We start from the raw sequence: 27471 nt of genomic DNA on the forward strand, positions 1-27471 counted from the left end.
TGGTTTTGGTCGTTTTGGTAGGTTGGGTCGCAGTCAATTCAACATAATGAGCCAAAGGTACAAAGTTCACTGTGATGAAGCTGAAGGGGCGCTGGTTTCAGGTCCCGTGTTGCTGGTGCAGGTCTGAGCGTCCTTTGGTTGTGTTTTAGAGGCGGTAGCTGAATGTCTTCGTGGTCAACAGCGTGGCAGGCGAAAGCAAGGGCGGCCGGCTGGACGGGCGGCCCAGGTAAGGGAGGGCGAGATGGGACCGTGCGCGGGCAGGCTGCGCTTTCGGGCGGCGTCCGAGCGCGTGCCTCTGGTTTTACCGGTGCCGCAGACGAGCTGCGAGGGGCGAAGGCGCAGGCGGGCCGGCAGCCGAGAAGGTGAGGCGGCGGAGGGCGTGGAGGAGCCCGGTATTGCCCGCTGACTGGGTTCAGTGTTTCCTTCTCGCTTCGCAGGCGCTTCATGGGCCCTTTGGACTGGGAGGAGCGTTTGCGGTGAGGAGGAGCGTGGGGCCGGCGACTCGTTCCAGGCGCTGCAGTTCTTTTGCTTCTCGCCGTCTTAGGCGTCACGAGCGATGGGGGTCGGTGGCCGCGGCACGACGCGCCGGACGGAACGCCGTGGAACTTAGCAGGAGGTGGGTGTTGCGGAAGGGGTCGGCGTTTACCCCACGACGCCGTGTGCCGGCACGGCTTAGCGAGCGTGTGTTTTCTCATGTTCCCGTAGACGCTGAAGAGGAACAGAGTGGCTGGAGAGCAGTCAGGCAGAAAGGGACCTGGGGGTACTAATTGACAGGAAGCTCAACATGAGCCAACAGTGTGCCCAGGTGGCCAAGAAGGCCAATGGAATCCTGTCCTGTATCAAAAATAGCGTGGTCAGCAGGACAAGGGCAGTGATCCTTCCCCTGTACTCTGCATTGGTGAGGCCACACCTGGAGTACTGTGTTCAGTTCTGGGCCCCTCAGTTCAGGAAAGACATTGAAGTGCTGGAGTGGGTCCAGAGAAGAGCAACACGACTGGTGAAGGGACTTGAGCACAAGACCTATGGGGAGAGGCTGAGGGAGCTGGGCTTGTTTAGTCTGGAGAAGAGGAGGCTCAGAGGTGACCTCATCACTCTCTAGAACTATCTGAAGGGAAGTTATAGCCAGGTGGGGATTGGTCTCTTCTCCCAGGCATCAGCAATAGGACAAGGGGACATGGGCTTAAACTCTGCCAGGGGAAATTTAGGCTGGATATGAGGAAGAAATTCTTTACAGAGAGAGTGGTCAGGCATTGGAACGGCTGCCCAGGGAGGTGCTGGACTCACCGTCCCTGAAGGTTTTTAAAGTGAGGTTGGACATGGCACTTAGTGCCATGATCTAGTAAACAGACTAGAGTTGGACCAAGGGTTGGACTCGATGATCTCTGAGGTCTTTTCCAACCCAGTTGATTCTGTGATTCTGTGAACCCGGCGATGCAGGAAGACGGCGGTTCGCGCATGCGGCGTTTTCGTCTCTTGAAGATGGATTCGGTCCCTTGGCCCTCTGAAAGCTAAGTGCAGGTGCCCAAAACCCCCCTAGGACCCCCAGGTCTACCCACCCACCAGGACCCCCAGGTCTACCCCCCACCTCGGGGTCCCCAGGGTTAGGGTGAGGGTTAGGTTTAGGGTTAGGATTACAGTTAGGGTTAGGATTAGAATTGGTTTAGCGATAGACTTAGCGTTAGGGTTAGGCTTAGGTTACGGCTACGGTGAGGTTTAGTCTTATGGTTAAATATATGTTAGGGTTGTGGTAATGGTCAGGTTAGGTTAGGGTTTGGGTTCACTTTACAGTTAGGTTTCGGGTTAGGGTTAGGATTACAGTTCGGGTTAGGATTAGAGTTGGTTTAGCATTAGACTTAGCGTTAGGGTTAGGCTTAGGTTACGGCTATGGTGAGGTTTAGGCTTATGGTTAAACATATATTAGGGTTCTGGCCAGCGTTTCGATCAGGGTCATGGTCAGTGTTAGAGTTCGGGTTAGGGCTAGGGTTCGGGTTAGGCTTACGTTTAGGTTTAGGGTTAGGCTTAGGGGTAGGATTCGCGTTGTTTTAGGGTTAGACTTAGCATTAGGGTTAGGCCTAGGTTAGGGTTAGGTTTAGGTTTAGGGTTATGGTTAAAATTACGTTTGGGTTAGGGTCAGGGTTATGGTCAGGGTCCGGGGTAGGGTTAGGGTTAGGACTAGGGTTAGGATTACAGTTCGGGTTAGGATTAGAGTTGGTTTAGCATTAGACTTAGCGTTAGGGTTAGGCTTAGGTTACGTCTATGGTTAGGTTCAGGCTTATGGTTAAACATATGTTAGGGTTATGGCCAGCGTTATGGTCAGAGTCAGGTTCCCGTTAGGGTTACGATTCCGATTAGGGTTTGGGTTAGGGCTGGGATTACAGTTCGAGTTAGGATTAGAGTTGGTTTAGCAATAGACTTAGCGTTAGGGCTAGGCTTAGGTTACAGCTTTGGTGAGGTTTAGGCTTATGGTTAAACATATGTTAGGGTTCTGGTCAGCGTTATGGTCAGGGTAAGGGTCAGGTTAGGACTAGGGTTCCGACTAGGGTTAGGTTTAGGGTTAGAGTTAGGTTATAGGGTGAGGGTTAGGATTACAGTTAGGGATAGGATTAGAGATGGTTTAGCATTAGACTTAGCGTTAGGGTTAGGCTTAGGTTACGGCTATGGTGAGGTTTAGGCTTATGGTTAAACATATGTTAGGGTTCTGGTCAGCGTTATGGTCAGAGTCAGGGTCAGGTTAGGGCTAGGGTTCCGGCTAGGGTTAGGTTTAGGGTTAGGGTTAGGACTAGGGTTAGGATTACAGTTAGGGTTAGGATTAGAGTTGGTTTAGCATTAGACTTAGCATTAAGGTTAGGCTTAGGTTACGGCTATGGTGAGGTTTAGGCTTATGGTTAAACATATGTTAGAATTCTGGCCAGCGTTATGGTCAGGGTCAGGGTCAGGTTAGGGCTAGGGTTCCGGCTAGGGTTAGGTTTAGGGTTAGGGTTTGGGCTAGGGTTACGATTACAGTTAGGGTTAGGATTAGAGTTGGTTTAGTATTAGACTTAGCGTTAGGTTTAGGCTTAGGTTACCGCTATGGTGAGGTTTAGGCTTATGGTTAAACATATGTAAGGATTATGGCCAGCCTTACGGTCAGAGTCAGGTTACGGTTAGGGTTAGGGTTCCGATTAGGGTTAGGGTTAGGCTTGGGATTACAGTTTGGGTTAGGATTAGAGTTGGTTTAGCATTAGACTTAGCGTTAGGGCTAGGCTTAGATTACGGCTTTGGTGAGGTTTAGGCTTATGGTTAAGCGTATGTTAGGGTTCTGGTCAGCGTTACGGTCAGAGTCAGTTTACGGTTAGGGTTAGGGTTAGGGTTGAGATTACAGTTCGGGTTAGGATTAGAGTTGGATTAGCATTAGACTTAGCGTTGGTGTTAGGCTTAAGTTACGGCTATGGTCAGGTTTAGGCTTATGGTTAAACATATGTTAGGGTTCTGGTCAGCGTTATGGTCAGGGTCAGGGTCAGGTTAGGGCTAGGGTTCCGGCTAGGGTTACGTTTAGGGTTAGGGTTAGGATTACAGTTCGAGTTAGGATTAGAGATGGTTTAGCATTAGACTTAGCATTAGGGTTAGGCTTAGGTTACGGCTATGGTGAGATTTAGGCTTATGGTTAAACATATGTTAGGGTAATGGCCAACGTTACGGTCAGAGTCAGGTTACGGTTAGGGTTAGGGTTACGTTTAGGGTTAGAATTAGGGTTGGGATTACAGTTTGGGTTAGGATTAGAGTTGGTTTAACATTAGACTTAACGTTAGGGTTAGGCCTAGGTTATGGCTATGGTGAGGTTTAGGCTTATGGTTAAACATATGTTAGGGTTATGGCCAGCGTTACGGTCAGAGTCAGGTTCTGGTTAGGGTTAGGGTTCCGTTTAGGGTTAGGGTTAGGGTTGGGATTACAGTTCGGGTTAGGATTAGAGTTTGTTTAGCATTGGACTTAGCGTTAGGGTTAAGCTTAGGTTATGGCTATGGTGTGGTTTAGGCTTATGGTTAAACATATGTTAGCGTTATGGCCAGCGTTATGGTCAGAGTCAGGTTACGGTTAGGGTTAGAGTTGCGGTTAGGGTTAGGGTTAGGGTTGGGATTACAGTTTGGATTAGGATTAGAGTTGGTTTAGCATTAGACTTAGCGTTAGGGTTAGGTTTAGGTTACGGCTATGGTGAGGTTTAGGCTTATGGTAAAACATATGTTAGAGTTCTGGCCAACGTTATGGTCAGGGTCAGGGTCAGGTTAACGCTAGGGTTCTAGCTAGGGTTAGGTTTAGGGTTAGGATTAGGGCTAGGGTTAGGATTACAGTTCGGGTTAGGATTAGAGTTGGTTTAGCATTAGACTTAGCGTTAGGGTTAGGCTTAGGTTACGGCTATGGTGAGGTTTAGGCTTGTGGTTAAACATATGTTAGGGTTATGGCCAGCGTTATGGTCAGAGTGAGTTTCCGATTAGGGTTAGGGTTCGGGTTAGGGTTAGGATTAGGGTTACGTTTAGGGTTAGGGTTAGGCTTAGGGTTAGGATTCGCGTTGTTTTAGGGTTAGACTTAGCATTAGGGTTAGTTTTAGGTTTAGGGTTATGGTTAAAATTACATTTGGGTTAGGGTCAGGGTTATGGTCAGGGTCCGGGGTATGGTTAGGTTTAGGGCTAGGGTTAGGATTACAGTTAGGGTTAGGTTTAGAGTTGGTTTAGCTTTAGACTTAGCGTTAAGGTTAGTCTTAGCTTACAGCTATGGAGAGGTTTAGGCTTATGGTTAAACATATGTTAGGGTTCTGGTCAGCATTATGGTCAGGGTCAGGGTCAGGTTAGGACTAGGGTTCCGGCTAGGGTTAGGTTTAGGGTTAGGGTTTGGGCTAGGGTTTGGATTACAAGTAGGGTTAGGATTAGTGTTGGTTTAGCATTAGACATAGCGTTAGGGTTAGGCTTAGGTTACGGCTATGGTTAGGTTCAGGCCTATGGTTAAACATATGTTAGCGTTATGGCCAACGTTATGGTCAGAGTCAGGTTCCGGTTAGGGTTACGGTTCCGGTTAGGGTTAGGGTTAGGGTTGGGATTACAGTTCGGGTTAGGATTAGAGTTGGATTAGCATTAGACTTAGCATTGGCGTTAGGCTTAGGTTACGGCTATGGTGAGGTTTAGGCTTATGGTTAAACATATGTTAGGGTTCTGCTCAGCGTTATGGTCAGGGTCAGGGTCAGGTTAGGGCTAGGGTTCCGGCTAGGGTTACGTTTAGGGTTAGGGTTAGGGTTAGGATTACAGTTAGGGTTAGGATTAGAGATGGTTTAGCATTAGACTTAGTGTTAGGGTTAGGCTTAGGTTACGGCTATGGAGAGGTTTAGGCTTATGGTTAAACATATGTTAGGGTTCTGGTCAGCGTTATGGTCAGGGTCAGGGTCAGGTTAGGGCTAGGGTTCCGGCTAGGATTAGGTTTAGGTTTAGGGTTTGGGCTAGGGTTACGATTACATGTAGGGTTAGGATTAGATTTGGTTTAGTATTAGACTTAGCGTTAGGGTTAGGCTTAGGTTACGGCTATGGTGAGGTTTAGGCTTATGGTTAAACATATGTTAGGGTTATGGCCAGCGTTACGGTCAGAGTCAGGTTCCGGTTAGGGTTAGGGTTTGAGTTTGGGTTAGGGTTCCGGTTAGGGTTAGGACTAGGGTTGGTATTACAGTTCGGGTTAGGATTAGAGTTGGATTAGCATTAGACTTAGCATTGGCGTTAGGCTTAGGTTACGGCTATGGTGAGGTTTAGGCTTATGGTTAAACATATGTTAGGGTTCTGCTCAGCGTTATGGTCAGGGTCAGGGTCAGGTTAGGGCTAGGGTTCCGGCTAGGGTTAGGTTTAGGGTTAGAGTTAGGACTAGGGTTAGGATTATAGGTAGGGTTAGGATTAGAGTTGGTTTAGCATTAGACTTAGCGTTAGGGTTAGACATAGGTTACGGCTATGGTGAGGTTTAGGCTTATGGTTAAACATATGTTAGGGTTCTGGCCAGCGTTATGGTCAGGGTCAGGGTCAGGTTAGGGCTAGGGTTCCGGCTAGGGTTACGTTTAGGGTTAGGGTTAGGGTTAGGATTACAGTTAGGGTTAGGATTAGAGATGGTTTAGCATTAGACTTAGTGTTAGGGTTAGGCTTAGGTTACGGCTATGGTGAGGTTTAGGCTTATGGTTAAACATATGTTAGGGTTCTGGTCAGCGTTATGGTCAGGGTCAGGGTCAGGTTAGGGCTAGGGTTCCGGCTAGGATTAGGTTTAGGTTTAGGGTTTGGGCTAGGGTTACGATTACATGTAGGGTTAGGATTAGATTTGGTTTAGTATTAGACTTAGCGTTAGGGTTAGGCTTAGGTTACGGCTATGGTGAGGTTTAGGCTTATGGTTAAACATATGTTAGGGTTATGGCCAACGTTACGGTCAGAGTCAGGTTCCGGTTAGGGTTAGGGTTGCGGTTAGGGTTAGGGTTAGGGTTGGGATTACAGTTTGGGTTAGGATTAGAGTTGGTTTAACAGTAGACTTAGCGTTAGGGTTAGGCTTAGGTTATGGCTATGGTGAGGTTTAGGCTTATGGTTAAACATATGTTAGGGTTCTGGCCAGCGTTACGGTCAGAGTCAGGTTACGGTTAGGGTTAGAGTTGCGGTTAGGGTTAGGGTTAGGGTTGGGATTACAGTTTGGGTTAGGATTAGAGTTGGTTTAGCATTAGACTTAGCGTTAGGGTTAGGTTTAGGTTACGGCTATGGTGAGGTTTAGGCTTATGGTTAAACATATGTTAGGGTTCTGGTCAGCGTTACGGTCAGGGTCGTGGTCAGCGTTAGGGTTCGTGTTAGGGTTAGGGTTATGTTTAGGGTTAGAGTTAGGTCTAGGGTTAGGATTACAGTGAGGGTTAGGATTAGAGTTGGTTTAGCATTAGACTGAGCGTTAGGGTTAGGCTTAAGTTACGGCTTTAATGAGGTTCAGGCTTATGGTTAAACATATGTTAGGGTTATGGCCAGCGTTATGGTCAGAGTCAGGTTCTGGTTTGGGTTAGGGTTAGGTTTAGGGTTGGGATTACAGTTAGGGTTAGGATTAGAGTTGGTTTAGCAATAGACTTAGCGTTAAGGTTAGGTTTAGGTTACGGCTATGGTGAGGTTTAGGCTTATGGTTAAACATATGTTAGGGTTATGGCCAGCGTTATGGTCAGGGTCAGGGTCAGGTTAGGGCTAGGGTTCCGGCTAGGGTTAGGTTTAGGGTTAGGGTTAGGGCTAGGGTTAGGATTACAGTTCGGGTTAGGATTAGAGTTGGTTTAGCATTAGACTTAGTGTTAGGGTTAGGCTTAGGTTACGGCTATGGTGAGATTTAGGCTTATGGTTAAACATATGTTAGGGTTATGGCCAGCATTATGGTCAGAGTCAGGTTCCGGTTAGGGTTAGGGTTAGGGTTGGGATTACAGTTCGGGTTAGGATTAGAGTTGGTTTAGCATTGGACTTAGCGTTAGGGTTAGGCTTAGGTTATGGCTATGGTAAGATTTAGGCTTATGGTTAAACATATGTTAGGGTTCTGGTCAGCGTTATGGTCAGAGTCAGGTTACAGTTAGGGTTAGGGTTCCGGTTAGGGTTAGGGTTCCGGTTAGGGTTAGGGTTAGGTTTGGGATTACAGTTAGGGTTAGGATTAGAGTTGTTTTAGCAATAGACTTAGCGTTAGGGTTAGGTATAGGTTACGGCTATGGTGAGGTTTAGGCTTATGGTTAAACATATGTTAGGGTTCTGGCCAGTGTTATGGTCAGGGTCAGAGTCAGGTTAGGGCTAGGGTTCCGGCTAAGGTTAGGGTTAGGGTTAGGGTTAGGACTAGGGTTAGGATTACAGTTCGGGTTAGGATTAGAGTTGGTTTAGCATTAGACTTAGCGTTAGGGTTAGGCTTAGGTTACGGCTATGGTGAAGTTTAGGCTTATGGTTAAACATATGTTAGGGTTATGGCCAGCGTTATGGTCAGAATGAGTTTCCGGTTAGGGTTAGGGTTCCGGTTAGGGTTAGGGTTAGGGTTGGGATTACAGCTCGGGTTAAGATTAGAGTTGGTTTAGTATTAGACTTAGCGTTAGGGTTAGGCTTAGGTTATGGCTATGGTGAGGTTTAGGCTTATGGTTAAACATATGTTAGGGTTATGGCCAGCGTTATCGTCAGAGTCAGGTTACGGTTAGGGTTAGGGTTCCGGTTAGGGTTAGGGTTAGGGTTGGGATTCCAGTTAGGGTTAGGATTAGAGTTGGTTGAGCAATAGACTTAGCGTTAGGGTTAGGCTTAGGTTACGGCTATGGTGAGGTTTAAGCTAGTGGTTAAACATATGTTAGGGTTATGGCCAGCGTTATGGTCAGAGTCAGGTTGTGGTTAGGGTTAAGGTTCCGGTTAGGGTTAGGGTTAGGGTTGGGAGTACAGTTCGGGTTAACATTAGAGTTGGTTTGGTATTAGACTTAGCGTTAGGGTTAGGCTTAGGTTCTGGCTATGGTGAGGTTTAGGCTTATGGTTAAACATATGTTAGGGTTCTGGTCAGCGCTATGGTCAGAGTCAGGTTCCGGTTAGGGTTAGGGTTCGGGTTAGGGTTAGGGTTAGGGTTACGTTTAGGGTTAGGGTTAGGCTTAAGGTTAGGATTCGCGTTGTTTTAGGGTTAGACTTAGCATTAGGGTTAGGCCTAGGTTAGGGTTATGTTTAGGTTTAGGGTTATGGTTAAAATTACATTTGGGTTAGGGTCAGGGTTATGTTCAGGATCCGGGGTATGGTTAGGGTTAGGGCTAGGGTTAGGATTACAGTTAGGATTAGGATTAGAGTTGGTTTAGCGTTAGACTTGGCGTTAAGGTTAGTCTTAGCTTACAGCTATGGAGAGGTTTAGGCTTATGGTTAAACATATGTTAGGGTTCTGGTCAGCGTTATGGTCAGGGTCAGGGTCAGGTTAGGGCTAGGGTTCCGGCTAGGGTTAGATTTAGGGTTCCGGTTAGGGTTAGGGTTTGGATTACAAGTAGGGTTAGGATTAGTGTAGGTTTAGCATTAGACATAGCGTTAGGGTTAGGCTTAGGTTACGGCTATGGTGAGGTTTAGGCTTATGGTTAAACATATGTTAGGGTTATGACCAGCGTTATGGTCAGAGTCAGGTTACGGTTAGGGTTAGGGTTCCGGTTAAGGTTAGGGTTAGGGTTGGAATTACAGTTCGGGTTAGGATTAGAGTTGGTTTAGCAATAGACTTAGCGTTAGGGTTACGTATAGGTTACGGCTATGGTGAGGTTTAGGCTTATGGTTAAACATATGTTAGGGTTCTGGCCAGTGTTATGGTCAGGGTCATGTTCAGGTTAGGGCTAATGTTCCGGCTAGGGTTAGGGTTAGGGTTAGGGTTAGGGTTAGGACTAGGGTTGGAATTACAGTTAGGGTTAGGATTAGAGTTGGTTTAGCAATAGACTTAGCGTTAGGGTTAGGTATAGGTTACGGCTATGGTGAGGTTTAGGCTTATGGTCAAACATATGTTAGGGTTATGGCCAGCGTTATGGTCAGAGTCAGGTTACGGTTAGGGTTACGGGTCCGATTAGGGTTAGGGTTAGGGTTAGGGTTGGGATTACAGTTCGGGTTAGGATTAGAGTTTGTTTAGCATTTGACTTAGCGTTAGGGCTAGGCTTAGGTTACGGCTTTGGTGAGGTTTAGGCTTATGGTTAAACATATGTTAGGGTTCTGGTCAGCGTTATGGTCAGGGTCAGGGTCAGGTTAGGGCTAGGGTTCCGGCTAGGGTTAGGTTTAGGGTTAGGGTTAGGACTAGGGTTAGGATTACAGTTAGGGTTAGGATTAGAGATGGTTTGGAATTAGACTTAGCGTTAGGGTTAGGCTTAGGTTACGGCTATGGTGAGATTTAGGCTTATGGTTAAACATATGTTAGGGTTCTGGTCAGCGTTATGGTCAGGGTCAGGGTCAGGTTAGGGCTAGGGTTCCGGCTAGGGTTAGGTTTAGGGTTAGGGTTTGGGCTAGGGTTACGATTACAGTTAGGGTTAGGATTAGAGTTGGTTTAGTATTAGACTTAGCGTTAGGGTTAGGCTTAGGTTACGGCTATGGTGAGGTTTAGGCTTATGGTTAAACATATGTTAGGGTTATGGCCAGCGTTACGGTCAGAGTCAGGTTACGGTTAGGGTTAGGGTTCCGGTTAGGGTTAGGGTTAGGGTTGGGATTACAGTTTGGGTTAGGATTAGAGTTGGTTTAGCATTAGACTTAGCGTTAGCGTTAGGCTTAGGTTATGGCTATGGTGAGGTTTAGGCTTATGGTTAAACATATGTTAGGGTTATGGCCAGCGTTATGGTCAGAGTCATGTTACGGTTAGGGTTAGGGTTCCGGTTAGGGTTAGGGTTAGGGTTGGGATTACAGTTCGGGTTAGGATTAGAGTTGGATTAGCATTAGACTTAGCGTTGGCGTTAAGCTTAGGTTACGTCTATGGTGAGGTTTAGGCTTATGGTTAAACATATGTTAGGGTTATGGTCAGCATTATGGTAAGGGTCATGGTCAGATTAGGGCTAGGGTTCCGGCTAGGGTTAGGTTTAGGGTTAGGGTCAGGGCTAGGGTTAGGATTACAGTTCGGGTTAGGATTAGAGTTGGTTTAGCATTAGACTTAGCGTTAGGGTTAGGCTTAGGTTATGGCTATGGTGAGGTTTAGGCTTATGGTTAAACATATGTTAGCGTTATGGCCGGCGTTATGGCCAGAGTCAGGTTCCAGTTAGGGTTAGGGTTCCGGTTAGGGTTAGAGTTAGGTTTGGGATTACAGTTAGGGTTAGGATTAGAGTTGGTTTAGCAATAGACTTAGCGTTAGGGTTAGGTATAGGTTACGGCTATGGTGAGGTTTAGGCTTATGGTTAAACATATGTTAGGGTTCTGGTCAGCGCTATGGTCAGAGTCAGGTTCCGGTTAGGGTTAGGGTTCGGGTTAGGTTTAGGATTAGGGTTACGTTTAGGGTTAGGGTTAGGCTTAAGGTTAGGATTCACGTTGTTTTAGGGTTAGACTTAGCATTAGGGTGAGGCCTGGGTTAGGGTTAGGTTTAGGTTTAGGGTTATGGTTAAAATTACATTTGGGTTAGGGTCAGGGTTATGTTCAGGATCCGGGGTATGGTTAGGGTTAGGGCTAGGGTTAGGATTACAGTTAGGATTAGGATTAGAGTTGGTTTAGCGTTAGACTTGGCGTTAAGGTTAGTCTTAGCTTACAGCTATGGAGAGGTTTAGGCTTATGGTTAAACATATGTTAGGGTTCTGGTCAGCGTTATGGTCAGGGTCAGGGTCAGGTTAGGGCTAGGGTTCCGGCTAGGGTTAGATTTAGGGTTCCGGTTAGGGTTAGGGTTTGGATTACAAGTAGGGTTAGGATTAGTGTTGGTTTAGCATTAGACATAGCGTTAGGGTTAGGCTTAGGTTACGGCTATGGTGAGGTTTAGGCTTATGGTTAAACATATGTTAGGGTTATGACCAGAGTTATGGTCAGAGTCAGGTTACGGTTAGGGTTAGGGTTCCGGTTAGGGTTAGGGTTAGGGTTGGAATTACAGTTAGGGTTAGGATTAGAGTTGGTTTAGCAATAGACTTAGCGTTAGGGTTAGGTATAGGTTACGGCTATGGTGAGGTTTAGGCTTATGGTTAAACATATGTTAGGGTTCTGGCCAGTGTTATGGTCAGGGTCATGTTCAGGTTAGGGCTAATGTTCGGGCTAGGGTTAGGGTTAGGGTTAGGGTTAGGACTACGGTTGGAATTACAGTTAGGGTTAGGATTAGAGTTGGTTTAGCAATAGACTTAGCGTTAGGGTTACGTATAGGTTACGGCTATGGTGAGGTTTAGGCTTATGGTTAAACATATGTTAGGGTTATGGCCAGCGTTATGGTCAGAGTCAGGTTACGGTTAGGGTTACGGGTCCGATTAGGGTTAGGGTTAGGGTTAGGGTTGGGATTACAGTTCGAGTTAGGATTAGAGTTTGTTTAGCATTTGACTTAGCGTTAGGGCTAGGCTTAGGTTACGGCTTTGGTGAGGTTTAGGCTTATGGTTAAACATATGTTAGGGTTCTGGTCAGCGTTATGGTCAGGGTCAGGGTCAGGTTAGGGCTAGGGTTCCGGCTAGGGTTAGGTTTAGGGTTAGGGTTAGGACTAGGGTTAGGATTACAGTTAGGGTTAGGATTAGAAATGGTTTGGAATTAGACTTAGCGTTAGGGTTAGGCTTAGGTTACGGCTATGGTGAGATTTAGGCTTATGGTTAAACATATGTTAGGGTTCTGGTCAGCGTTATGGTCAGGGTCAGGGTCAGGTTAGGGTTAGGGTTAGGGTTCCGGTTAGGGTTAGGGTTAGGTTTGGGATTACAGTTAGGGTTAGGATTAGAGTTGGTTTAGCATTAGACTTAGCGTTAGGGTTAGGTTTAGGTTACGGCTATGGTGAGGTTTAGGCTTATGGTTAAACATATGTTAGGGTTCTGCTCAGCGTTATGGTCAGGGTCAGGGTCAGGTTAGGGCTAGGGTTCCGGCTAGGGTTAGGTTTAGGGTTAGGGTTTGGGCTAGGGTTACGATTACAGTTAGGGTTAGGATTAGAGTTGGTTTAGTATTAGACTTAGCGTTAGGGTTAGGCTTAGGTTACGGCTATGGTGAGGTTTAGGCTTATGGTTAAACATATGTTAGGGTTATGGCCAGCGTTACGGTCAGAGTCAGGTTACGGTTAGGGCTAGGGTTCCGGTTAGGGTTAGGGTTAGGGTTGGGATTACAGTTTGGGTTAGGATTAGAGTTGGTTTAGCATTAGACTTAGCGTTAGCGTTAGGCTTAGGTTATGGCTATGGTGAGGTTTAGGCTTATGGTTAAACATATGTTAGGGTTATGGTCAGCATTATGGTCAGGGTCATGGTCAGATTAGGGCTAGGGTTCCGGCTAGGGTTAGGTTTAGGGTTAGGGTCAGGGCTAGGGTTAGGATTACAGTTCGGGTTAGGATTAGAGTTGGTTTAGCATTAGACTTAGCGTTAGGATTAGGCTTAGGTTACGGCTATGGTGAGGTTTAGGCTTATGGTTAAACATATGTTAGCGTTATGGCCAGCGTTATGGCCAGAGTCAGGTTCCAGTTAGGGTTAGGGTTCCGGTTAGGGTTAGAGTTAGGTTTGGGATTACAGTTAGGGTTAGGATTAGAGTTGGTTTAGCAATAGACTTAGCGTTAGGGTTAGGTATAGGTTACGGCTATGGTGAGGTTTAGGCTTATGGTTAAACATATGTTAGGGTTCTGGCCAGTGTTATGGTCAGGGTCAGGGTCAGGTTAGGGCTAGGGTTCCGGCTAGGGTTAGAGTTAGGGTTAGGGTTAGGACTAGGGTTAGGATTACAGTTAGGGTTAGGATTAGAGTTGGTTTAGCATTAGACTTAGCGTTAGGGTTAGGCTTAGGTTATGGCTATGGTGAGGTTTAGGCTTGTGGTTAAACATATGTTAGGGTTATGGCCAGCGTTATGGTCAGAGTGAGTTTCCGGTTAGGGTTAGGGTTCGGGTTAGGGTTAGGATTAGGGTTACTTTTAGGGTTATGGTTAGGCTTAGGGTTAGGATTCACGTTGTTTTAGGGTTAGACTTAGCATTAGGGTTAGGTTTAGGTTTAGGGTTATGGTTAAAATTACATTTGGGTTAGGGTCAGGGTTATGGTCAGGGTCCGGGGTATGGTTAGGTTTAGGGCTAGGGTTAGGATTACAGTTAGGGTTAGGTTTAGAGTTGGTTTAGCTTTAGACTTAGCGTTAAGGTTAGTCTTAGCTTACAGCTATGGAGAGGTTTAGGCTTATGGTTAAACATATGTTAGGGTTCTGGTCAGCGTTATGGTCAGGGTCAGGGTCAGGTTAGGGCTAGGGTTCCGGCTAGGGTTAGGTTTAGAGTTCCGGTTAGGGTTAGGGTTTGGATTACAAGTAGGGTTAGGATTAGTGTTGGTTTAGCATTAGACATAGCGTTAGGGTTAGGCTTAGGTTACGGCTATGGTTAGGTTCAGGCTTATGGTTAAACATATGTTAGGGTTATGGCCAACGTTATGGTCAGAGTCAGGTTCCGGTTAGGGTTACGGTTCCGGTTAGGGTTAGGGTTAGGGTTGGGGTTACAGTTTGGTTTAGGATTAGAGTTGTTTTAGCATTAGACTTAGCGTTAGGTTTAGGCTTAGGTTATGGCTATGGTGAGGTTTAGGCTTATGGTTAAACATATGTTAGGGTTATGGCCAGCGTTATGGTCAGAGTCAGGTTACGGTTAGGGTTAGGGTTTGAGTTTGGTTTAGGGTTGGTATTACAGTTCGGGTTAGGATTAGAGTTGGATTAGCATTAGACTTAGTGTTGGCGTTAGGCTTAGGTTACGGCTATGGTGAGGTTTAGGCTTATGGTTAAACATATGTTAGGGTTCTGGTCAGCGTTATGGTCAGGGTCAAGGTCAGGTTAGGGCTAGGGTTCCGGCTAGGGTTAGGTTTAGGGTTAGGGTTAGGACTAGGGTTAGGATTATAGGTAGGGTTAGGATTAGAGTTGGTTTAGCATTAGACTTAGCGTTAGGGTTAGATATAGGTTACGGCTATGGTGAGGTTTAGGCTTATGGTTAAACATATGTTAGGGTTCTGGCCAGCGTTATGGTCAGGGTCAGGGTCAGGTTAGGGCTAGGGTTCCGGCTAGGGTTACGTTTAGGGTTAGGGTTAGGGTTAGGATTACAGTTAGGGTTAGGATTAGAGATGGTTTAGCATTAGACTTAGTGTTAGGGTTAGGCTTAGGTTACGGCTATGGTGAGGTTTAGGCTTATGGTTAAACATATGTTAGGGTTCTGGTCAGCGTTATGGTCAGGGTCAGGGTCAGGTTAGGGCTAGGGTTCCGGCTAGGGTTAGGTTTAGGGTTAGGGTTTGGGCTAGGGTTACGATTACAGTTAGGGTTAGGATTAGAGTTGGTTTAGTATTAGACTTAGCGTTAAGGTTATGCTTAGGTTACAGCTATGGTGAGGTTTAGGCTTATGGTTAAACATATGTTAGGGTTATGGCCAGCGTTACGGTCAGAGTCAGGTTACGGTTAGGGTTAGGGTTCCGGTTAGGGTTAGGGTTAGGGTTGGGATTACAGTTAGGGTTAGGATTAGAGTTGGTTTAGCATTAGACTTAGCGTTAGGATTAGGCTTAGGTTATGGCTATGGTGAGGTTTAGGCTTATGGTTAAACATATGTTAGCGTTATGGCCAGCGTTATGATCAGAGTCAGGTTACGGTTAGGGTTAGGGTTCCGATTAGGGTTAGGGTTAGGGTTGGGATTACAGTTCGGGTTAGGATTAGAGTTGGATTAGCATTAGACTTAGCATTGGCGTTAAGCTTAGGTTACGTCTATGGTGAGATTTAGGCTTATGGTTTAACATATGTTAGGGTTATGGTCAGCATTATGGTCAGGGTCAGGGTCAGATTAGGGCTAGGGTTCCGGCTAGGGTTAGGTTTAGGGTTAGGGTCAGAGCTAGGGTTAGGATTGCAGTTCGGGTTAGGATTAGAGTTGGTTTAGCATTGAACTTAGCGTTAGGGTTAGGCTTAGGTTATGACTATGGTGTGGTTTAGGCTTATGGTTAAACATATGTTAGCGTTATGGCCGGAGTCAGGTTCCGGTTAGGGTTAGAATTAGGGTTGGGATTACAGTTTGGGTTAGAATTAGAGTTGGTTTAGCATTAGACTTAGCGTTAGGGTTAGGCTTAGGTTACGGCTATGGTGAGGTTTAGGCTTATGGTTAAACATATGTTAGGGTTATGGCCAGCGTTATGGTCATAGTCAGGTTACGGTTAGGGTTAGGGTTCCGATTAGGGTTAAGGTTAGGGTTGGGATTACAGTTCGGGTTAGGATTAGAGTTGGTTTAGCAATAGACATAGCGTTAGGGTTAGGTTTAGGTTACGGCTATGGTGAGGTTTAGGCTTATGGTAAAACATATGTTAGAGTTCTGGCCAGCGTTATGGTCAGGGTCAGGGTCAGGTTAACGCTAGGGTTCTGGCTAGGGTTAGGTTTAGGGTTAGGGTTAGGGCTAGGGTTAGGATTACAGTTCGGGTTAGGATTAGAGTTGGTTTAGCATTAGACTTAGCGTTAGGGTTAGACTTAGGTTATGGCTATGGTGAGGTTTAGGCTTGTGATTAAACATATGTTAGGGTTATGGCCAGCGTTATGGTCAGAGTGAGTTTCCGGTTAGGGTTAGGGTTCGGGTTAGGGTTAGGATTAGGGTTACGTTTAGGGTTAGGGTTAGGCTTAGGGTTAGGATTCGCGTTGTTTTAGGGTTAGACTTAGCATTAGGGTTAGTTTTAGGTTTAGGGTTATGGTTAAAATTACATTTGGGTTAGGGTCAGGGTTATGGTCAGGGTCCGGGGTATGGTTAGGTTTAGGGCTAGGGTTAGGATTACAGTTAGGGTTAGGTTTAGAGTTGGTTTAGCTTTAGAATTAGCGTTAAGGTTAGTCTTAGCTTACAGCTATGGAGAGGTTTAGGCTTATGGTTAAACATATGTTAGGGTTCTGGTCAGCATTATGGTCAGGGTCAGGGTCAGGTTAGGACTAGGGTTCCGGCTAGGGTTAGGTTTAGGGTTAGGGTTTGGGCTAGGGTTTGGATTACAAGTAGGGTTAGGATTAGTGTTGGTTTAGCATTAGACATAGCGTTAGGGTTAGGCTTAGGTTACGGCTATGGTTAGGTTCAGGCCTATGGTTAAACATATGTTAGGGTTATGGCCAACGTTATGGTCAGAGTCAGGTTCCGGTTAGGGTTACGGTTCCGGTTAGGGTTAGGGTTAGGGTTGGGGTTACAGTTCGGGTTAGGATTAGAGTTATTTTAGCATTAGACATAGCGTTAGGGTTAGGCTTAGGTTATGGCTATGGTGAGGTTTAGGCTTATGGTTAAACATATGTTAGGGTTATGGCCAGCGTTATGGCCAGAGTCAGGTTACGGTTAGGGTTAGGGTTTGAGTTTGGGTTAGGGTTGGTATTACAGTTCGGGTTAGGATTAGAGTTGGATTAGCATTAGACTTAGCATTGGCGTTAGGCTTAGGTTACGGCTATGGTGAGGTTTAGGCTTATGGTTAAACATATGTTAGGGTTCTGGTCAGCGTTATGGTCAGGGTCAGGGTCAGGTTAGGGCTAGGGTTCCGGCTAGGATTAGGTTTAGGTTTAGGGTTTGGGCTAGGGTTACGATTACATGTAGGGTTAGGATTAGATTTGGTTTAGTATTAGACTTAGCGTTAGGGTTAGGCTTAGGTTACGGCTATGGTGAGGTTTAGGCTTATGGTTAAACATATGTTAGGGTTATGGCCAACGTTACGGTCAGAGTCAGGTTCCGGTTAGGGTTAGGGTTCCGGTTAGGGTTAGGGTTAGGGTTGGGATTACAGTTTGGGTTAGGATTAGAGTTGGTTTAACAGTAGACTTAGCGTTAGGGTTAGGCTTAGGTTATGGCTATGGTGAGGTTTAGGCTTATGGTTAAACATATGTTAGGGTTCTGGCCAGCGTTACGGTCAGAGTCAGGTTCCGGTTAGGGTTAGGGTTCCGGTTAGGGTTAGGGTTAGGGTTGGGATTACAGTTCGGGTTAGGATTAGAGTTTGTTTAGCATTGGACTTAGCGTTAGGGTTAGGCTTAGGTTATGGCTATGGTGTGGTTTAGGCTTATGGTTAAACATATGTTAGCGTTATGGCCAGCGTTATGGTCAGAGTCAGGTTACGGTTAGGGTTAGAGTTGCGGTTAGGGTTAGGGTTAGGGTTGGGATTACAGTTTGGGTTAGGATTAGAGTTGGTTTAGCATTAGACTTAGCGTTAGGGTTAGGTTTAGGTTACGGCTATGGTGAGGTTTAGGCTTATGGTTAAACATATGTTAGGGTTCTGGTCAGCGTTACGGTCAGGGTCGTGGTCAGCGTTAGGGTTCGTGTTAGGATTAGGGTTATGTTTAGGGTTAGAGTTAGGTCTAGGGTTAGGATTACAGTTAGGGTTAGGATTAGAGATGGTTTAGCATTAGACTGAGCGTTAGGGTTAGGCTTAAGTTACGGCTTTAATGAGGTTCAGGCTTATGGTTAAACATATGTTAGGGTTATGGCCAGCGTTATGGTCAGAGTCAGGTTCTGGTTTGGGTTAGGGTTAGGGTTAGGGTTGGGATTACAGTTAGGGTTAGGATTAGAGTTGGTTTAGCAATAGACTTAGCGTTAAGGTTAGGTTTAGGTTACGGCTATGGTGAGGTTTAGGCTTATGGTTAAACATATGTTAGGGTTATGGCCAGCGTTATGGTCAGGGTCAGGGTCAGGTTAGGGCTAGGGTTCCGGCTAGGGTTAGGTTTAGGGTTAGGGTTAGGGCTAGGGTTAGGATTACAGTTCGGGTTAGGATTAGAGTTGGTTTAACAGTAGACTTAGTGTTAGGGTTAGGCTTAGGTTACGGCTATGGTGAGATTTAGGCTTATGGTTAAACATATGTTAGGGTTATGGCCAGCATTATGGTCAGAGTCAGGTTCCGGTTAGGGTTAGGGTTCCGGTTAGGGTTAGGGTTAGGGTTGGGATTACAGTTCGGGTTAGGATTAGAGTTGGTTTAGCATTAGACTTAGCGTTAGGGTTAGGCTTAGGTTATGGCTATGGTAAGATTTAGGCTTATGGTTAAACATATGTTAGGGTTCTGGTCAGCGTTATGGTCAGAGTCAGGTTACAGTTAGGGTTAGGGTTCCGATTAGGGTTAGGGTTCCGGTTAGGGTTAGGGTTAGGTTTGGGATTACAGTTAGGGTTAGGATTAGAGTTGGTTTAGCAATAGACTTAGCGTTAGGGTTAGGTATAGGTTACGGCTATGGTGAGGTTTAGGCTTATGGTTAAACATATGTTAGGGTTCTGGCCAGTGTTATGGTCAAGGTCAGAGTCAGGTTAGGGCTAGGGTTCCGGCTAGGGTTAGGGTTAGGGTTAGGGTTAGGACTAGGGTTAGGATTACAGTTCGGGTTAAGATTAAAGTTGGTTTAGCATTAGACTTAGCGTTAGGGTTAGGCTTAGGTTACGGCTATGGTGAGGTTTAGGCTTATGTTTAAACATATGTTAGGGTTATGGCCAGCGTTATGGTCAGAATGAGTTTCCGGTTAGGGTTAGGGTTCCGGTTAGGGTTAGGGTTAGGGTTGGGATTACAAGTAGGGTTAGGATTAGTGTTGGTTTAGCATTAGACATAGCGTTAGGGTTAGGCTTAGGTTACGGCTATGGTTAGGTTCAGGCTTATGGTTAAACATATGTTAGGGTTATGGCCAACGTTATGGTCAGAGTCAGGTTCCGGTTAGGGTTACGGTTCCGATTAGGGTTAGGGTTAGGGTTAGGGTTGGCATTACAGTTAGGGTTAGGATTAGAGTTGTTTTAGCATTAGACTTAGCGTTAGGGTTAGGCTTATGTTACGGCTATGGTGAGGTTTAGGCTTATGGTTAAACATATGTTAGGGTTCTGGTCAGCGTTATGGTCAGGGTCAGGGTCAGGTTAGGGCTAGGGTTCCGGCTAGGGTTAGGTTTAGGGTTAGGGTTAGGACTAGGGTTAGGATTATAGGTAGGGTTAGGATTAGAGTTGGTTTAGCATTAGACTTAGCGTTAGGGTTAGGTATAGGTTACGGCTATGGTGAGGTTTAGGCTTATGGTTAAACATATGTTAGGGTTCTCGCCAGCGTTACGGTCAGAGTCAGGTTCCGGTTAGGGTTAGGGTTCCGGTTAGGGTTAGGGTTAGGGTTGGGATTACAGTTTGGGTTAGGATTAGAGTTTGTTTAGCATTGGACTTAGCGTTAGGGTTAGGCTTAGGTTATGGCTATGGTGTGGTTTAGGCTTATGGTTAAACATATGTTAGGGTTATGGCCAGCGTTATGGTCAGAGTCAGGTTACGGTTAGGGTTAGAGTTGCGGTTAGGGTTAGGGTTAGGGTTGGGATTACAGTTTAGGTTAGGATTAGAGTTGGTTTAGCAATAGACTTAGCGTTAGGGTTAGGTTTAGGTTACGGCTATGGTGAGGTTTAGGCTTATGGTTAAACATATGTTAGAGTTCTGGTCAGCGTTACGGTCAGGGTCGTGGTCAGCGTTAGGATTCGGGTTAGGATTAGGGTTAGGATTACGTTTAGGGTTAGGGTTAGGTCTAAGGTTAGGATTACAGTTAGGGTTAGGATTAGAGATGGTTTAGCATTAGACTGAGCGTTAGGGTTAGGCTTAAGTTACGGCTTTGGTGAGGTTCAGGCTTATGGTTAAACATATGTTAGGGTTATGGCCAGCGTTATGGTCAGAGTCAGGTTCTGATTTGGGTTAGGGTTAGGGTTAGGGTTGGGATTACAGTTAGGGTTAGGATTAGAGTTGGTTTAGCAATAGACATAGCGTTAGGGTTAGGTTTAGGTTACGGCTATGGTGAGGTTTAGGCTTATGGTTAAACATATGTTAGGGTTATGGCCAGCGTTATGGTCAGGGTCAGGGTCAGGTTAGGGCTAGGGTTCCGGCTAGGGTTAGGTTTAGGGTTAGGGTTAGGGCTAGGGTTAGGATTACAGTTCGGGTTAGGATTAGAGTTGGTTTAGCATTAGACTTAGTGTTAGGGTTAGGCTTAGGTTACGGCTATGGTGAGATTTAGGCTTATGGTTAAACATATGTTAGGGTTATGGCCAGCATTATGGTCAGAGTCAGGTTCCGGTTAGGGTTAGGGTTCCGGTTAGGGTTAGGGTTAGGGTTGGGATTACAGTTCGGGTTAGGATTAGAGTTGGTTTAGCATTAGACTTAGCGTTAGGGTTAGGCTTAGGTTCTGGCTATGGTGAGGTTTAGGCTTATGGTTAAACATATGTTAGGGTTCTGGTCAGCGTTATGGTCAGAGTCAGGTTACAGTTAGGGTTAGGGTTCCGATTAGGGTTAGGGTTCCGGTTAGGGTTAGGGTTAGGTTTGGGATTACAGTTAGGGTTAGGATTAGAGTTGGTTTAGCAATAGACTTAGCGTTAGGGTTAGGTATAGGTTACGGCTATGGTGAGGTTTAGGCTTATGGTTAAACATATGTTAGGGTTATGGCCAGCATTATGGTCAGAGTCAGAGTCAGGTTAGGGCTAGGGTTCCGGCTAGGGTTAGGGTTAGGGTTAGGGTTAGGACTACGGTTAAGATTACAGTTCGGGTTAGGATTAGAGTTGGTTTAGCATTAGACTTAGCGTTAGGGTTAGGCTTAGGTTACGGCTATGGTGAGATTTAAGCTAGTGGTTAAACATATGTTAGGGTTATGGCCAGCGTTATGGTCAGAGTCAGGTTGCGGTTAGGGTTAGGGTTCCGGTTAGGGTTAGGGTAGGGTTGGGAGTACAGTTCGGGTTAGCATTAGAGTTGGTTTGGTATTAGACTTAGCGTTAGGGTTAGGCTTAGGTTCTGGCTATGGTGAGGTTTAGGCTTATGGTTAAACATATGTTAGGGTTCTGGTCAGCGCTATGGTCAGAGTCAGGTTCCGGTTAGGGTTAGGGTTCGGGTTAGGTTTAGGATTAGGGTTACGTTTAGGGTTAGGGTTAGGCTTAAGGTTAGGATTCGCGTTGTTTTAGGGTTAGACTTAGCATTAGGGTGAGGCCTGGGTTAGGGTTAGGTTTAGGTTTAGGGTTATGGTTAAAATTACATTTGGGTTAGGGTCAGGGTTATGTTCAGGATCCGGGGTATGGTTAGGGTTAGGGCTAGGGTTAGGATTACAGTTAGGATTAGGATTAGAGTTGGTTTAGCGTTAGACTTGGCGTTAAGGTTAGTCTTAGCTTACAGCTATGGAGAGGTTTAGGCTTATGGTTAAACATATGTTAGGGTTCTGGTCAGCGTTATGGTCAGGGTCAGGGTCAGGTTAGGGCTAGGGTTCCGGCTAGGGTTAGATTTAGGGTTCCGGTTAGGGTTAGGGTTTGGATTACAAGTAGGGTTAGGATTAGTGTTGGTTTAGCATTAGACATAGCGTTAGGGTTAGGCTTAGGTTACGGCTATGGTGAGGTTTAGGCTTATGGTTAAACATATGTTAGGGTTATGACCAGAGTTATGGTCAGAGTCAGGTTACGGTTAGGGTTAGGGTTCCGGTTAGGGTTAGGGTTAGGGTTGGAATTACAGTTAGGGTTAGGATTAGAGTTGGTTTAGCATTAGACTTAGCGTTAGGGTTACGTATAGGTTACGGCTATGGTGAGGTTTAGGCTTATGGTTAAACATATGTTAGGGTTCTGGCCAGTGTTATGGTCAGGGTCATGTTCAGGTTAGGGCTAATGTTCCGGCTAGGGTTAGGGTTAGGGTTAGGGTTAGGACTACGGTTGGAATTACAGTTAGGGTTAGGATTAGAGTTGGTTTAGCAATAGACTTAGCGTTAGGGTTACGTATAGGTTACGGCTATGGTGAGGTTTAGGCTTATGGTTAAACATATGTTAGGGTTATGGCCAGCGTTATGGTCAGAGTCAGGTTACGGTTAGGGTTACGGGTCCGATTAGGGTTAGGGTTAGGGTTAGGGTTGGGATTACAGTTCGAGTTAGGATTAGAGTTTGTTTAGCATTTGACTTAGCGTTAGGGCTAGGCTTAGGTTACGGCTTTGGTGAGGTTTAGGCTTATGGTTAAACATATGTTAGGGTTCTGCTCAGCGTTATGGTCAGGGTCAGGGTCAGGTTAGGGCTAGGGTTCCGGCTAGGGTTAGGTTTAGGGTTAGGGTTAGGGCTAGGGTTAGGATTACAGTTAGGGTTAGGATTAGAGATGGTTTGGAATTAGACTTAGCGTTAGGGTTAGGCTTAGGTTACGGCTATGGTGAGATTTAGGCTTATGGTTAAACATATGTTAGGGTTCTGGTCAGCGTTATGGTCAGGGTCAGGGTCAGGTTAGGGCTAGGGTTCCGGCTAGGGTTAGGTTTAGGGTTAGGGTTTGGGCTAGGGTTACGATTACAGTTAGGGTTAGGATTAGAGTTGGTTTAGTATTAGACTTAGCGTTAGGGTTAGGCTTAGGTTACGGCTATGGTGAGGTTTAGGCTTATGGTTAAACATATGTTAGGGTTATGGCCAGCGTTACGGTCAGAGTCAGGTTACGGTTAGGGCTAGGGTTCCGGTTAGGGTTAGGGTTAGGGTTGGGATTACAGTTTGGGTTAGGATTAGAGTTGGTTTAGCATTAGACTTAGCGTTAGCGTTAGGCTTAGGTTATGGCTATGGTGAGGTTTAGGCTTATGGTTAAACATATGTTAGCGTTATGGCCAGCGTTATGGTCAGAGTCATGTTACGGTTAGGGTTAGGGTTCCGGTTAGGGTTAGGGTTAGGGTTGGGATTACAGTTCGGGTTAGGATTAGAGTTGGATTAGCATTAGACTTAGCGTTGGCGTTAAGCTTAGGTTACGTCTATGGTGAGGTTTAGGCTTATGGTTAAACATATGTTAGGGTTATGGTCAGCATTATGGTCAGGGTCATGGTCAGATTAGGGCTAGGGTTCCGGCTAGGGTTAGGTTTAGGGTTAGGGTCAGGGCTAGGGTTAGGATTACAGTTCGGGTTAGGATTAGAGTTGGTTTAGCATTAGACTTAGCGTTAGGATTAGGCTTAGGTTACGGCTATGGTGAGGTTTAGGCTTATGGTTAAACATATGTTAGCGTTATGGCCAGCGTTATGGCCAGAGTCAGGTTCCAGTTAGGGTTAGGGTTCCGGTTAGGGTTAGAGTTAGGTTTGGGATTACAGTTAGGGTTAGGATTAGAGTTGGTTTAGCAATAGACTTAGCGTTAGGGTTAGGTATAGGTTACGGCTATGGTGAGGTTTAGGCTTATGGTTAAACATATGTTAGGGTTCTGGCCAGTGTTATGGTCAGGGTCAGGGTCAGGTTAGGGCTAGGGTTCCGGCTAGGGTTAGAGTTAGGGTTAGGGTTAGGACTAGGGTTAGGATTACAGTTAGGGTTAGGATTAGAGTTGGTTTAGCATTAGACTTAGCGTTAGGGTTAGGCTTAGGTTATGGCTATGGTGAGGTTTAGGCTTGTGGTTAAACATATGTTAGGGTTATGGCCAGCGTTATGGTCAGAGTGAGTTTCCGGTTAGGGTTAGGGTTCGGGTTAGGGTTAGGATTAGGGTTACTTTTAGGGTTATGGTTAGGCTTAGGGTTAGGATTCACGTTGTTTTAGGGTTAGACTTAGCATTAGGGTTAGGTTTAGGTTTAGGGTTATGGTTAAAATTACATTTGGGTTAGGGTCAGGGTTATGGTCAGGGTCCGGGGTATGGTTAGGTTTAGGGCTAGGGTTAGGATTACAGTTAGGGTTAGGTTTAGAGTTGGTTTAGCTTTAGACTTAGCGTTAAGGTTAGTCTTAGCTTACAGCTATGGAGAGGTTTAGGCTTATGGTTAAACATATGTTAGGGTTCTGGTCAGCGTTATGGTCAGGGTCAGGGTCAGGTTAGGGCTAGGGTTCCGGCTAGGGTTAGGTTTAGAGTTCCGGTTAGGGTTAGGGTTTGGATTACAGGTAGGGTTAGGATTAGTGTTGGTTTAGCATTAGACATAGCGTTAGGGTTAGGCTTAGGTTACGGCTATGGTTAGGTTCAGGCCTATGGTTAAACATATGTTAGGGTTATGGCCAACGTTATGGTCAGAGTCAGGTTCCGGTTAGGGTTACGGTTCCGGTTAGGGTTAGGGTTAGGGTTGGGGTTACAGTTCGGGTTAGGATTAGAGTTATTTTAGCATTAGACTTAGCGTTAGGGTTAGGCTTAGGTTATGGCTATGGTGAGGTTTAGGCTTATGGTTAAACATATGTTAGGGTTATGGCCAGCGTTATGGCCAGAGTCAGGTTACGGTTAGGGTTAGGGTTTGAGTTTGGGTTAGGGTTGGTATTACAGTTCGGGTTAGGATTAGAGTTGGATTAGCATTAGACTTAGCATTGGCGTTAGGCTTAGGTTACGGCTATGGTGAGGTTTAGGCTTATGGTTAAACATATGTTAGGGTTCTGCTCAGCGTTATGGTCAGGGTCAGGGTCAGGTTAGGGCTAGGGTTCCGGCTAGGGTTAGGTTTAGGGTTAGGGTTAGGACTAGGGTTAAGATTATAGGTAGGGTTAGGATTAGAGTTGGTTTAGCATTAGACTTAGCGTTAGGGTTAGACTTAGGTTACGGCTATGGTGAGGTTTAGGCTTATGGTTAAACATATGTTAGGGTTCCTGCCAGCGTTATGGTCAGGGTCAGGGTCAGGTTAGGGCTAGGGTTCCGGCTAGGGTTACGTTTAGGGTTAGGGTTAGGGTTAGGATTACAGTTAGGGTTAGGATTAGAGATGGTTTAGCATTAGACTTAGTGTTAGGGTTAGGCTTAGGTTACGGCTATGGTGAGGTTTAGGCTTATGGTTAAACATATGTTAGGGTTCTGGTCAGCGTTATGGTCAGGGTCAGGGTCAGGTTAGGGCTAGGGTTCCGGCTAGGATTAGGTTTAGGTTTAGGGTTTGGGCTAGGGTTACGATTACATGTAGGGTTAGGATTAGATTTGGTTTAGTATTAGACTTAGCGTTAGGGTTAGGCTTAGGTTACGGCTATGGTGAGGTTTAGGCTTATGGTTAAACATATGTTAGGGTTATGGCCAACGTTACGGTCAGAGTCAGGTTCCGGTTAGGGTTAGGGTTCCGGTTAGGGTTAGGGTTAGGGTTGGGATTACAGTTTGGGTTAGGATTAGAGTTGGTTTAACAGTAGACTTAGCGTTAGGGTTAGGCTTAGGTTATGGCTATGGTGAGGTTTAGGCTTATGGTTAAACATATGTTAGGGTTCTGGCCAGCGTTACGGTCAGAGTCAGGTTCCGGTTAGGGTTAGGGTTCCGGTTAGGGTTAGGGTTAGGGTTGGGATTACAGTTCGGGTTAGGATTAGAGTTTGTTTAGCATTGGACTTAGCGTTAGAGTTAGGCTTAGGTTATGGCTATGGTGTGGTTTAGGCTTATGGTTAAACATATGTTAGCGTTATGGCCAGCGTTATGGTCAGAGTCAGGTTACGGTTAGGGTTAGAGTTGCGGTTAGGGTTAGGGTTAGGGTTGGGATTACAGTTTGGGTTAGGATTAGAGTTGGTTTAGCATTAGACTTAGCGTTAGGGTTAGGTTTAGGTTACGGCTATGGTGAGGTTTAGGCTTATGGTTAAACATATGTTAGGGTTCTGGTCAGCGTTACGGTCAGGGTCGTGGTCAGCGTTAGGGTTCGTGTTAGGATTAGGGTTATGTTTAGTGTTAGAGTTAGGTCTAGGGTTAGGATTACAGTTAGGGTTAGGATTAGAGATGGTTTAGCATTAGACTGAGCGTTAGGGTTAGGCTTAAGTTACGGCTTTAATGAGGTTCAGGCTTATGGTTAAACATATGTTAGGGTTATGGCCAGCGTTATGGTCAGAGTCAGGTTCTGGTTTGGGTTAGGGTTAGGGTTAGGGTTGGGATTACAGTTAGGGTTAGGATTAGAGTTGGTTTAGCAATAGACTTAGCGTTAAGGTTAGGTTTAGGTTACGGCTATGGTGAGGTTTAGGCTTATGGTTAAACATATGTTAGGGTTATGGCCAGCGTTATGGTCAGGGTCAGGGTCAGGTTAGGGCTAGGGTTCCGGCTAGGGTTAGGTTTAGGGTTAGGGTTAGGGCTAGGGTTAGGATTACAGTTCGGGTTAGGATTAGAGTTGGTTTAGCATTAGACTTAGTGTTAGGGTTAGGCTTAGGTTACGGCTATGGTGAGATTTAGGCTTATGGTTAAACATATGTTAGGGTTATGGCCAGCATTATGGTCAGAGTCAGGTTCCGGTTAGGGTTAGGGTTCCGGTTAGGGTTAGGGTTAGGGTTGGGATTACAGTTCGGGTTAGGATTAGAGTTGGTTTAGCATTAGACATAGCGTTAGGGTTAGGCTTAGGTTATGGCTATGGTAAGATTTAGGCTTATGGTTAAACATATGTTAGGGTTCTGGTAAGCGTTATGGTCAGAGTCAGGTTACAGTTAGGGTTAGGGTTCCGATTAGGGTTAGGGTTCCGGTTAGGGTTAGGGTTAGGTTTGGGATTACAGTTAGGGTTAGGATTAGAGTTGGTTTAGCAATAGACTTAGCGTTAGGGTTAGGTATAGGTTACGGCTATGGTGAGGTTTAGGCTTATGGTTAAACATATGTTAGGGTTCTGGCCAGTGTTATGGTCAGGGTCAGAGTCAGGTTAGGGCTAGGGTTCCGGCTAGGGTTAGGGTTAGGGTTAGGGTTAGGACTAGGGTTAGGATTACAGTTCGGGTTAAGATTAGAGTTGGTTTAGCATTAGACTTAGCGTTAGGGTTAGGCTTAGGTTATGGCTATGGTGAGGTTTAGGCTTATGTTTAAACATATGTTAGGGTTATGGCCAGCGTTATGGTCAGAATGAGTTTCCGGTTAGGGTTAGGGTTCCGGTTAGGGTTAGGGTTAGGGTTGGGATTACAGTTCGGGTTAAGATTAGAGTTGGTTTAGTATTAGACTTAGCGTTAGGGTTAGACTTAGGTTATGGCTATGGTGAGGTTTAGGCTTATGGTTAAACATATGTTAGGGTTCTGGCCAGCGTTATCGTCAGAGTCAGGTTACGGTTAGGGTTAGGGTTCCGGTTAGGGTTAGAGTTAGGGTTGGGATTACAGTTAGGGTTAGGATTAG

General features: G+C 45.7%; 1 protein-coding gene across 1 annotated transcript in view; it reads left to right on the forward strand.

Moving 5' to 3' along the window:
• Positions 1-1431: 1431 nt before the first annotated feature.
• LOC308051224 (uncharacterized protein) overlaps positions 1432-27471 on the forward strand; it is a gene marked incomplete at both ends in the record, with an annotated part of 36098 nt that continues 10058 nt past the window's right edge. Inside the window, one exon of the mRNA XM_080361578.1 lies at positions 1432-1447. Coding sequence (XP_080217704.1) covers positions 1432-1447 — 16 coding nt within the window. The remainder of the gene's footprint in view (positions 1448-27471) is intronic.

The sequence above is a fragment of the Nesoenas mayeri genome (genome assembly GCF_963082525.1).
Source record: "Nesoenas mayeri genome assembly, chromosome: 34".
Lineage (NCBI taxonomy): Eukaryota > Metazoa > Chordata > Aves > Columbiformes > Columbidae > Nesoenas > Nesoenas mayeri.